The sequence below is a fragment of the Oncorhynchus nerka genome, linkage group LG22, assembly GCF_034236695.1.
Source record: "Oncorhynchus nerka isolate Pitt River linkage group LG22, Oner_Uvic_2.0, whole genome shotgun sequence".
NCBI classification, from domain to species: Eukaryota; Metazoa; Chordata; class Actinopteri; order Salmoniformes; family Salmonidae; genus Oncorhynchus; species Oncorhynchus nerka.
The window spans coordinates 63,391,467-63,404,534 of record NC_088417.1 but is presented as its reverse complement, the minus strand read 5'-3'; the positions used below and the strand labels follow the sequence as shown (position 1 = coordinate 63,404,534).

Sequence of the window (13,068 nt, the reverse complement as noted above, 5' to 3'; positions counted from 1 at the left end):
TTTTTTTTTTAAAGACTAGAGCTCACACAACGCCTCAAGAAAATCCCATGCAGGGTGAGTGGCATGAACAAAAAAATCCAGTGCCCTAGAGAGAAACTCATTGGAAGGTTGGGGGGAGAGGAGAGTAGGTTACAGAGTTGGGGGTGATTTGTGAGTGCAGTGTCTGCTTTAGTCAGGGAGCTGTTGTGAGAGCTGCCACAGCCTATTAAGACATGGGCTGGCATTAATGAAGAGAGTCTGTGAGAGCTTTCACAAACCAGTTCAGACAGGATTTACTGTGAGAATCCATCCTGTTGCTTCTGGACCTCCCTCAACCTGTTTAGCACACGTACATGCTCTAACACAGGCATGAACAAACACACACACTCACTCACTCAGTAAGTGTGTATGGTGTACGTGTGCCTATGGGGAGTTCAATTGTGTTGATATCTGCCTGGATGACTGTCCATAAACATATTTTCCCTAAGGTGGATGTGCAGAGGGAGGAATTATCCCTACTGCTTTCTGTTTGGGATGTAACCAGTCTAATGCATTAAAATGCTATGAGTTGATGCATTTTTTATGTGTATCTTATTTGCTTTGCGCAACTGCCTTTCTCTGTGGGACTGAAAGTAAGCCTTTTGAAATAGCATTTTCTCTGTAACACTGTGGCTTTGACCATTCAGAGCATTTTGCATTAGTGGATGTATGTTTTTCATAACCGAGACCAGACCATTGATTGTGTGTCAGCTTTGGTATGGATACGTGAGGTTAGTTTTCTCTTTACTGAGCAATGTGCATGATGTTGATGTTGAGGCTAATTTATAGCATCTTTAGAGTCTGACTAGGAAAGCTACAGTAAATGTTTTAAAAAATGCTATGAAAAGAAATGGAGTTATATGCATATTCTTACTTTTTTGGGAGGGTTAGGGCTAACCTTAGCTCGCTCTTCTCCTTGGTGATTCATCCTCTTATGCCAACATGCCCAACAAGCATTACATGATGAGCAATGGCGACAGGTAGCCTTAGTGGTTAGAGTGTTGGGCCAGTAACTGAAAGGTTGCTGGATTGAATCCCGAGCTGACAAGCTAAAAATATGTCCTTCTGCCCCTGAGCAAGGCAGTTAACCCACTGTTCCCTGGGTGTCGTGGATGTTGATTATGGCAGCCACCTGCACCTCTGATTCAGAGGGGTTGGGTTAAATGCTGAAGACACATTTCAGTTGAATACATTCAGTTGTACAACTGACTAGGAATTCTTTCCCCAATGAGCAATAAAGAAATAATGTGTCTTATTTAAAGTAAGAGAGTTGATTACTTGGTCACAATGTGATACTACTTTTACTGCGCAGGAGCTGTGGATTCTGTTGCTCAAGGCAGAATCGAGCCAAGCCTCCCAAGATTTTTCCTTTAAAGGGGAAATTTGCGGTTGAAATAATAACAAAGATTTTTCCCTGCCACTGTTTGTGTAAAAACCTGAGGGATGGGGCTGGAGAAATGTAACACTCAAATTCATAGATAGATCTATGGATGCAAATACTGACCATATATATAGTTTGAAGCATGTTTTGAGGCTATACAGTGTTTGTTTACATTTACGTTGTTTACAAACATTGGAGTAAAACAAGTTTAGCCTATATTTTAGGTTCTGATAGGGTAAGACAGTTGAACTAAGTTTGAGGCATTTATAAGATATATTGTTCAAGAATCAATAATGGGTACTTAAATAATAAGGCACGAGGGGGTGTGGTATATGGCCAATATACCACGGCTAAGGGCTGTTCTTATGCACGACTCAACACAGAGTAGATGGATACAGCCCTTGTCCGTGGTATATTCGCCATATACCACAAACCTCAGAGGTGCCTTAATGCTATAATAAACTGCTTATCAAAGTAATTAGAGCAGTAAAAATACATGTTTTGTCATACCCATGGTATATGGTCTCATATACCACGGCTGTCAGCCAATCAGCATTCAGGGCCCGAACCACCCAGTTTATAAATATCATGAATTTACAAGTTAAAAAAATGGTAGTAGCAAATGCAGATCGATCCTTTAAACTAGAGGGAGGAGTGCCCCCTACTGGCTTATCAAGAACTCTGCATTGCAATTTTCCCAATGAGGTACTGAGCCTTCTTTAGAATAACATTCTGAAAGGTAAATCCATTACCTTCATTTGAAAGAACATCGTTATTTGTGTTTTTCTACAAGTGCTTGCCTAATATACCATAGGTAAAATAATAACCTCACCAATTTTGTTCATACTAATTTTTAATTTCCAGCATTGCACCCCCTTATAACTAAGTATGCAGCCCCAGTACGCTAGGTGGAGCTAAACATTTTACGTACAAATCAATGTAGAAGAAGACAAACATCATATTCGAAAGATGTCGGCGACCAGGGAAAAAGATGGTCGACCTGGGAAACCGTCAGGAAAGGAATCTCAACCTTTGATTATAGCCAAAACTCCGGCAGAGGAGCAGCGCCTTAAATTGGAGAGATTGATGAGAAACCCTGTAAGTGTCGGGGGTGGTATTTGAGGATATAATCAAATAGATCATGTTTATCTCCACAGCCAGCAAGGCTAGCTAACGTTAGCGCCAAACGCAGCGATTCTGTTTACGCAGATAGTTAGCTAGAACATTCCCTGATTCAGAGTCTGAGATTGATGGCATTCATTTGCTTGAAAAAATTCATCTCACAAGCCCTTACAAGCCATAATGCTGAATACCATTGTATTTCAACGTAACGTTACTGTGCCATTTGTGTGTGCGGTTTGTCCTTTTTTGGGTAGGAATTTGAGAAAAATATTCGCAGGGAAGTACAGTATCAATAAACCAACTTTTCCAAACGCTGGTAATGGTTTATATCACATGTCACAAAACGTCCAAAATAATGCAAACACGTGTATGTATTTACATGCGCAACCGTTTCAGGTGATAAGGCACTTGAATGCACTACCAGCGCTTTGAAAAGGTTTCGTTAGTAGGGGGCGACAGGGAACTAGTTAGGTGACGAAGATGGCGGAAGTGGATCGAATTAAGCAGGAAGTCAGTAGTGACGAGTAGTATCGAAAATTAACGAAAATGAATTTGTCTAAGATTGGAGTGCAGTAAATTATAATGAATTGCTTCTTGTTCGGATGCATATGTGGAAAACCCGTTTGTGGTTTCGAAAATGGTGACGTCAGAGTGACATGAACTGTGTTCGAATACCCATACTAACTTACTGTGTAGTACATACTTAATGAGTATATATTATTAGTTCATTTTATTATACTGTAAACGAACGGTATCCTTTCAGTTGAGCATACTAGCGCTTCGCCTGTCTACAGGAAGTTGATTATGTTGCTATGCAACCTCTTGCTCTCTTATTAGCATAACAAATTACTAGCTAGACTTCGAGTGTGTTTGTAAATTCAATCTGGAGTGCCAGAGTGTGCTTTGGGCGTTTGTAAAATCAGGGCGTTGATTGTCCGTTCATAAATTCTGAGAGTTTCGCTCCTGGAGTGTGCTTTGGAGGAGTAGGGTTGATCTGAGCGTTCTGACCTCAACTGCACCCAAGCTAACTGGCTAATGTTGGCTAGCTACTTCCAGACACAAATGAGAGAACACCTCACTCTGACCATTTTACTCGCCCCAGCAGAGTTGGTTAGGCAGTTTTCATGTTATCCAGAGCGTTGGTGACTAACCGTGCTGCTGGCAACAATTTAATTACGCTTTTTTGCTAATGTTTACTGACACCGGCCACATTCAACGATCGTTTGTAAATTCATCAGCTATTCTGCCTCTGGCAGTCAGGCGAGAGTGCTCTGAAATCGGAGTAGATATTCAGAGTGAATTTATGAACAGACCCGAACGACTATACCACTTAGCTAAGCTATGAATGACGTGAATAATCAAGTCAATAAATGTTGGGTTGTTAGCATAAAGTAGATATACTGGCAAGTTCGATGTACTCGGAGCCAACACATCTGAAAACGTTGTGAAGCCACGCCCATTTCCGAAGAATTGCATTATGTGCCCTAAAAGCATGGAAATGTTGTCCATTGCTTTTATACTTCGTATTTTGGCGACTGTAGGACCACATCTGGGACATTTTGGCATACTAACTCTTTCCATACTATGACCAATAAGCATACTACATACTCAATTTAAGTCACAAATAGTATGGTTAGTATGAGTTTTCCAACACAGCTCAGGAGTGGTAATATTTTGTTTAATTAAATTTCTGAAGAGCAGAGGAAGATTGCAGTGGGCCTCAAAAGAATCAGGACAACAAAGGAGTCATCTCAGGGGTGACGAAGTATGTTCATGTTGAATACCTGAAGAGAATTCCTGATGTGGTTGGTGCCCGTAGTCTGACCCGCTGGGTGAATGGAGTAAAAGAAAGTCTGTCGGTCCTGTTGTTTTTTGATAAAGAGCAAATACCCACGCAGGTGAACCTTGGTTATGTAAGATATGCCGTAATGGCTTTCATCCCTAAACCACTGCAGTGTAAGAATTGAGAAGGATTTGGCCATGTTTCAAGTGTGTGCAGATGAACAGAGTATACTGAAGAATGGTGTGTAAAAGGATGACGTTGTTGCAATTGTGGTGGGGATTATGATCCTGAGTTCCTGGAATGCCCTGTAAGAGTGAAGGAAATTGAGGTTGCAAAAGTCAGAGTGGTCAATTGAATCTCCTATGCAGAGGCGATTTAAAAGAATTGAGAAAACAAGTGATGCTAGTGAAGTTATGGTAGTGGATACACCACAGCCTGTAGTAAATGTTTGCTGCCATACAAGAGACCCTGTGTGATAAATTGATTTTGTGTTCATTGCCACAGTTAAACTGTACAGCACAAGTCTCAAAGAAGTCGAGGAAACTGGACATTATTGTGGCTGTGGCAGAAATGTTTTTGGGACTCAAGGATTTTTACATCTGAAGACTTGCAAGGGGTACTGGCGCTGGAAGACCCACACTCCCAGGTTCCCCATGAGCCTGTATAGGGATGTATTTATTTTTTTACAAAAGTTGTTTAATGTTAAAATATATATATTTTGTTTCTGGTAGTTTAGTTTTTTGGGGGAATCCTGTTTCCATCCCGCATAGTAGGCGGCAGGATGCACATTAAATTGTGTGATCGCCAATATACCATAAAAGAAGAAGCACTTTGAAAAGTTGATTTAATTCTGCTTTCCTGTGGACATTTTTATCACCACTTCCTTCCATCAAAAGGACCAACAGAATGGGCAACCATTAAAGTAAGTTTAAATATAATTTATTCAACATTCTGGCTTGTAGAGACTTTTAGGGTAACTTAATTCAGACTGAATGTCCATGGGGTAACCATGGTAAGTCTGTATTAGGCAAGCTAGAACAGTGAGTGACAATACTAGCTAGCTAATTGTCGTAAAAATAAATACTCATGTATGTTTGTAGGATAAACCTGCTCCTATCCCAGACCGACCAAAAGAATGGAACCCTCGGGCTCCTCCGGAGTTTGTGCGGGATGTGATGGGTAAGCCTGCAAACTTAGCTAAATACCTGTGGTGGATTAATTTGTGAATTAGCAAGGGCAAGTTATTTTTTTGCAGCTAACGAGTCGAGCGAGCTCTGCAAGAATTATGGTTATTTATCTTGCAAGACTCGTTATCTACGCACATACACACTATCACATTATTAGGTAGGCAATGACATGTTGGCACATTTCCGGCACTGGAAATCTTACCCCCTACTACTGAGTTGGTTTAAAAAAAATCCCTTTAAGCCCGCTGATGAGATGTGTAATGAATCTCCCCAGGCTCCAGTGCAGGGGCTGGCAGTGGAGAGTTCCATGTGTACAGACACCTTCGCAGGCGAGAGTATCAGAGACAGGACTTCCTGGACAAGATGACTGAGAAGGTGGGCAGCTGACCTTATCGTTTCTCTTGGGAACCAATTTATTTTAAACGCTGGGGTTCAGCAATAAACTCTTTTCTTTTTCTTGCAGCAAAAGATGGATTTGGACTATCTTGACAAGGTGTCAGATAACCAACAGGCAGCTGATGAAAGAACAGCCAAACGCAGGAAGAAAAGGTTGGTACATTAATCAAGGACCCACTAAAAATAAAATCTATAGAGTTTTTATTCTCTGCTATAAACTTTATACTTGCTGGTTTGTTACATTACACGTTTGTGTATTTCAGGGAAAAGCTGAAGCAGAAGAAGCTTATGGCAAAGAAAGCCAAGCAGGAAGCCAACAACGTTGAAGGTAAATTAAACAATTAATATTTAAGTGATGGATTTCATTGAAACATGTTCCCTTCAGACTTTTAAGTGCAAAAGCAAGTCCATTACCTGTGTTGCTATGGCCAGTGCAGGAGCCAAATTGTACTTGCATATTATGCTTCAGCAGGGGTTTTCTGGATCAGAAAGGGGCTTAGATGGAGGGCGTGGCAATGGGCATGGTCAGCCTGTCGGTGTTGCTGAATTTTAGAGACCCCCATCTTGGCGGTGTAGAGACATTTTTGTAATTTTAAGCCAATTTCCTGAAATTCTACAAATGTATCCATGGAGCTGAGAGAAAATGTTTCAGTTTTAAATATGATTTCCTGTGACTACATATTCTGCCATGAAACTGAGAGAAGATTTAGCTGTTTTTAAAGCTAATTTCCTTAAGATTTATACCTTTTGCCATGGCTAATGCTTTATTTTGCTCAAACATGATAACAAAATCAATATTGCTAAATTCATTGTTTTGGAATTTTAAATTCTCCCATCTAGCTTTTATTTAGGTGATTGTTGTCAAATATGATTAAAAAAAATAGGTAAATTGTCTTTTAAGTAACTTTACAGTGCATTCGGAAAGTATTCTGAACCCTTGACTTTTTCCACATTTTGCTATGTTACGGCTTAATTCTAAAATGGACTAAATTGTTTTCCCCTCATCAATCCACCTCATAATGACAAAGCAAAAACTGATTTATAACATTTACATAAGTATTCAGACCCTTTATTCAGTACTTTGTTGAAGCACCTTTGGCAGCGACTATAGCCTGTATTTGGGGAGTTTCTCCCATTCTTCTCTGCAGATCTTCTCAAGCTCTGTCAGGTTGGATAGGGAGTGTTGTTGCACAGCTATTTTCAGGTCTCTCCATAGATGTTCGATCGGGTTCAAGTCCGGTCTCTGGGTGGGTCACTCAAGGACATTGAGACTTGTCCTGAAGTCACTCCTGCATTGTCTTGGCTGTATGCTTTGGGTCGTTGTCTTGTTGGAAGGTGAACCTTCACCCCAGTCTGAGATACTGAGCGCTCTGGAGCAGGTTTACATCAAGGAGCTCTTTGTACTTCGTTCCATTCATCTTTCCCTCGATCTTGACTAGTCTCCCAGTCCCTGCTGCTGAAAAACATCCCCACAGCATGATGCTGCCACCACCGTGCTTCACCACAGGGATGGTGCCAGGTTTCCTCCAGATGTGGCATTCAGGCCAAATAGTTCAATCTTGGTTTTATCAGAACAGAGAACCTTGTTTTTCATAGTCAGTCCTTTAGGGGCTATTTGGCAAGCTCCAATCGGGCTGTCGTGTGCCTTTTACTATGGAGTGGCTTCCGTCTGGCCACTCTACCATAAAGGCCTTATTGGTGGAGTGCTTCAGAGATGGGAGAACCTTCCAGAAGGACAACTATTTCCACAGAGGATCTCTGGAGCTCTGTCAGTGACCTTCGGGTTCTCGGTCACCTTCCTGACCAAGACTCTTCTCACCCTATTGCTCAATTTGGCCGGGCGGCCAGCTCTAGGAAGAGTCTTGGTGGTTCCAAGCTTCTTCCATTTAAGAATGATGGAGGCCACTGTGTTCTTAGGGACCTTCAATGCTGCAGACATTTTTTGTTACCCTTCCCCAGATCTGTGCCTCGACACAATCCTGTCTCGGAGCTCTACGGACAATTCCTTTGACCTCATGGCTTGGTTTTGCTCTGACACACACTGTGAACTGTGAGACCTTGTATAGACAGGTGTGTTTCTTTTCAAATCATGTCAAATCAATTGAATTTACCACAGGTGGACTCCAAGTTGTAGAAACATCTTCAAGGATGATCAATGGAAACAAGATGCACCTGAGCTCAATTTTGATTCTCCTAGCAAAGGGTTTGAATAGTTATGAATTCGGCAGGTGGCCTAGTTGTTAGAGCGTTGGGCCAGTAACCAAAAGGTTGGTGGATCGAATCCCAGAGTTGACAAGGTAAAACATCTGTTCAGCCCCTGAACTGTTCTTGGGCAGTTATTGTAATTAAGAATAAGAACATACTTGCCTAGTTAAATAAAGGTTTAAAAAAAAAAAAAAAAAAATGGTATTTCTGTTTTCTATTTGCAAACATTTCTAAAAACCTGTTTTTGCTTTGTCATTATGGGATATTGTGTTTAGATGAATTGAGGACATTTGTGACCGACTGGCTCAAATCAGTCTTGTAGCAAAACTTGAAATAGTTTTTAAAATGTTTTACATTGGATAAAAGCAGAGACTCAGAGTTACAAAATGTTATATCATACACTACAGTTGAGGAACAAGGGGAAAGTAATTTTGCTTTTGAGAAAATGGAATTTGAATGTTTTGGTACTACTATTGGAGAGCCCTTTGTGTACCCCGATTCTGCACCGTTCTTAAGCTTTAACCCCACCCTTCTCTTTAAGGGTTGATCCTAATGTACTAACAGCAGTCAAGCACCCAAGCTATCTTGCTAGCTGTTTCCATACATTTTAAGTGCGAGAGAACAGCTCACTGAACATTACTCGACCTAGCAGAGCTGGCTAGGCTGTTACGTTATTCAGTGCGTTGGTGGCTGCAACTGTGTTGTCAGATCGCAAATTCAGAGCGTTTCACGTTGAGTGTACACTGGACGAGCTAACTGACTAACATTGGCTAGCTTGCTAGCTATTTCCAGACACATAATAAGAAATCCCGAATTCTAACCATTTTACTCACGCTAGCAGAGCTGGTTATCCAGAGCGTTGTTGACTAACTGTGCTGCTGGCAACAATTTAATTACACTTTTTTGCCAACGTTTACTGACACTGGCCACATTCAACGGGTGTTGAGCGTTCGTAAATCATCAGTTATTCTGCGCTCTCTGGCACTCTGAGACGAGTGGTGGCCAACATGAATCTGCATGTAGCTAACCAACCAGGTTTAATGTAAACTAGATAACATTAGGCTATAGCTAGCCAAGCAAATAGCTGAGATACGAATAATAATGTCAAACACATTTAGCTAAATTTAACTAGTTAAACAATGAACAATCATAACTCATGACTTTATTATTCTGCCTGAATCTGCAGGTGATTAACCAACCAGGTTCAATGTTAGCTAGCCAACATTCGGCTAGCCACGCAAATGGCTCTTTCTGTCAATTTTAAACTTGTAATATCTGAAAAGGTAGCTAGCTAGACTATCTTACCCATATACATCATTCATGGTTGGACGCGTCTCCTGTCGGATGCCATGGTTGCCCTTAGTTTGAAGATGTAATCCGGAGACAGGTGTTTTCTCAGCTCTCCTTAGCTATCGTATTTGAATTACACTGATTTTCAAAAACTCAGTCCTCCAGAAAGTGGAGAGCAACACTTATGTAGTTTTAGTACACAATAATAATTTTAAAAAGCCGCATTAGACAGGATTACCTAGACATACTGACCAGCTCAAATAGACAGAAGCATGCTATATGGCAGACCAATCCAAACTCATCTCTCGGCATGCCCAGCCCACTTATTATCTCAGCCAGTCAACGGCTAGCCGGGAAGATTGCTGACTTTTTCTGTGATTAAACCAACTAGGCTCGTAATTTAACAAATGCCTTCTCAAACATGTGAACATTCATGTGCCTTTACAACAAACTTGTATGCCATCTGTAAATACGAATAAAAGACAGCAACCTTCGTCTTGCACCGAACTGCGCATATGCAGGCCGTCAAATCAAAAGGGACTGCTTTCAATAGTTGTTTTTGACGGGGGGGAAAACGTGTCAGTTTGTCACTTTCATGAAGTTGGAGTAATAACATGTTCAAATACTTAAGACATTGGCTTGAATCTAGGTTGTGCCTTTAGATTGAGAAAATTAATAACTAAGGAAGATTTTTTTCACTTCTCTCATTGACTTCTCAAACCCCAAATCCAGTTAAAATTGCATTTTAACTCTGTGGTCTTGAAAAAGATTGGTGACCACTGTTCTACAGTTTTCCCTGTTAACACTATCAACATTTCCCTTTACTGTGGAAATTGTGATCGAATCAATGCAATATTAGCCATTTTATATGCAACATACCGAAACAACAAAAGGAACTATGCAAGAGATTTTGTTGTAGGCAGAACGCATCGGAGATGGATTCTATTGCATTGGTACACACAACTCAGCCCGTACTCTACACAGACCGGTGGGGCATAACCAATCAGAGCTGCAGTAGGCCTATATGCAAATAGACCATTTTCATATGGATCTGTGCCATTTACTTTTAACTGGACTGTGTTTACAGCATGAGTGGTAGTGAGTAGATACGCTTGTTTTGAGTTTAAAGCGAGAGCGGCATGTAGCCACGTTTGCACATTTTGTTCATGTCCTTTGCTAGTTAGTTGTTAGCACCGTTTTATCATTTGTAGCCAGCATTAGGGGAATGATTGCTTCCTACAAGAGGACAGAACGTGTACATTTCTAGGCACTTTGAAAGGTACTTATAGTGGCAGTGTTTTCAGTCGCCTCCTTGTCTGAAGGACAAGTGGATAAACAGGTTAATGTCAAGGCCTGCATGTCTTATGGAATGTAGGCTTACAAAGAACAGCATTTCTTTGGGGAACATTACTCCCAACCCATAGGAATCCCCACCCAGTTGACATTGAAATTGCGGAAGCCCTCAATGATAATGTCCATGCCAAAATGGATATAACTCCTCTAGAGAGCCCTCTTTTTACCTTTATGGTGTAAAGTGACGCGGGAGGGGAAACATATAATCCAAAGACACTTCTATGAGTGGTCTGATGCATTTGTTAGATTACTAGCATTTAAGTGCAACATTGGTAGCAATGGTTTTGGAAAACAGCTTAGATTGAACACTAAACCCGGCCCAGTACAGTTTACCATTTTCCACTAAGAAAGGTAATAAGTTATGGCAGAAGAGACTGATTTTTAGATTGTACCCTCTGTTCAGATTCTGAGAAGTCCTCCTCCAGCAGTGAAGAGGACGACCAGGAGAGGGAGGCTGAGGATGATGCAGAGGCGCCCAGCTTCGTCATGGGGAAGAGGTGAATGCCTGCCACCGGGTCATGAGACACACTTCAGGAAGAAATTGAACAGGGGGGTCAATATCTAATACCTGTTTAGAAATCAACACAGCTGAGCAACACAGCCCAGCTTTTATCAATGTCATGAACTCCATAGACATCTGAGAGAGAACAAAGGGAGATGAGCCTCTATTTGGGAACTGACATTATTCCAAACTAATGTTTGTAGTTTAGAGCAGTGTTACCTGGCCCTGGTCCTCGGGTACCGCCAACAGTACACATTTTTTGTTGTAGCCCTGGACAAACACACCTCATTCAACTCATTGAGGTCTTGACGATGGGGGTACTCAAGGAACAGGGTTGGGAAACACTGGTTTTAGAGGACCTTGTTCCAATTCAGTGATTCGAGGTTGACAAAGCTGGGTTTCGCATTTATTAGGCACCAAACAGAGGAAAACTGACTAAAACAGGGAGGAATACCTGAACTTGAAATGCTCCTATAAGAAATACATATTTTTGTTTTCTGTTGCAAAACCTTTTGCTACAGTGTGCCCTAATGAATGCAATGATACAGGTGTTTCTCATTTGAAACATTTTCTTCTGTGGTAGTATAATTGCTCACTTGTTTATTTTTTTATACTGTACTTGTGTATATATTTTTAATAAACATCTGGGAAGAATAAGGCCTATATTTGCTGTATTTTCCTCCTGTAGAATCTTCTGGAATAGTTTATTACTAAATGATAGCCCAATTTCATAAACCATACATTTACTTAAGGACAAGCATTGTCAAGCTATTTTCACAGTGCTGATCAGGACAACTCCTATAAGGGTCACTCTCCACTCGTGAAATGAATTTGGGGAAGGATAATGGAAATTTGAGTATTTGTTCTAAGAGGAAAGCAGATGCTTGTATTAAGATTTTTATAAAGAAGTGCTTGCAGTAATAACCTGGGTAATACATGGGTCTGCAATTACTTTACCAGGAAGCAATCTTTGCAGGGTATGTTGTCATCTTTATTGCATGTGTCTTGTTCATCCAATGAACAAAACATTTTGGTCACCTACTAATTCAAGGGTTTAACTATTTTCTACATTGTCAAACTATGAAATTACACATGGAATCATTTAGTATCCAAAAAGTGTTTAAACAAATCAAAATGTGATTCTTCAAAGTATTGTCTGGAATGCTTTTCCAACCGTCTCACATGCTGAGCACTTGTTGGCTGCTTTTCCTTCACTCTGCGGTCCAACTCATCCCAAACCATCTCAATTGGGTTGAGGTCTGGTGATTGTGGAGGCCAGGTCATCTGATGCAGCACTCCATCACTCTCCTTGGTCAAATAGCCCTTACGCAGCCTGGAGGTGTGTTGGGTCATTGTTCTGTTGAAAAACAAATCATAGTCCCAGTAAGTGCAAACCAGATGGGATGGTGTGGCAATGCTGGTTAAGTGTGCCTTGAATTCTAAATAAAATCACCAAAAGTGTCTCCAGCAAAGCACATCACACCTCCATGCTTCATGGTGGGAACCACACATGCGGAGATCATCCGTTCACCTACTCTGCATCTCACAAAGACACTGCATCTGGAACCAAAAATCTAAAATTTGGATTCATCAGAGCAAAGGACATATTTCCACCGGTCTAATGTCCATTGTTCATGTTACTTGGCCTAAGAAAGTCTCTTCTTATTGGTGTCATTTAGTAGTGGTTTCTTTGCAGCAATTCGACCACGAAGGCCTGATTCAAGTAAGAATTTGTTCTTAACTGACTTGCCTAGTCAAGTAAAGATTTTAAATAAAATAAAAAAAGTTGTTACTTGAACTCTGTGAAGCAGTTATTTGGGCTACAATCGGA

The 13,068-nt window shown here is 40.9% G+C and overlaps 1 protein-coding gene across 1 annotated transcript; it reads left to right on the top strand.

The window, feature by feature from the left end:
- The first annotated feature begins 2,342 nt into the window (after nucleotides 1-2,342).
- On the top strand, nucleotides 2,343-11,900 carry prkrip1 (PRKR interacting protein 1). Its single transcript, XM_029627555.2, has 6 exons — nucleotides 2,343-2,497; nucleotides 5,405-5,483; nucleotides 5,766-5,866; nucleotides 5,955-6,040; nucleotides 6,151-6,215; nucleotides 11,139-11,900. Exons 1-6 carry the CDS (start codon nucleotides 2,369-2,371, stop codon nucleotides 11,234-11,236), a joined length of 558 nt encoding a protein of 185 aa, XP_029483415.1. The 5' UTR covers nucleotides 2,343-2,368; the 3' UTR covers nucleotides 11,237-11,900.
- Nucleotides 11,901-13,068: the final 1,168 nt, after the last annotated feature.

Bases quoted from the DNA above. Each gene is read 5' to 3' on its own strand.
- prkrip1 (XM_029627555.2), top strand. From the start codon at position 2,369: ATGTCGGCGACCAGGGAAAAAGATGGTCGACCTGGGAAACCGTCAGGA. The intron at 5,484-5,765 runs GTAAGCCTGCAA...GAATCTCCCCAG, and splicing joins GTTTGTGCGGGATGTGATGG to GCTCCAGTGCAGGGGCTGGC. The intron at 6,041-6,150 runs GTTGGTACATTA...TGTGTATTTCAG, and splicing joins GCCAAACGCAGGAAGAAAAG to GGAAAAGCTGAAGCAGAAGA.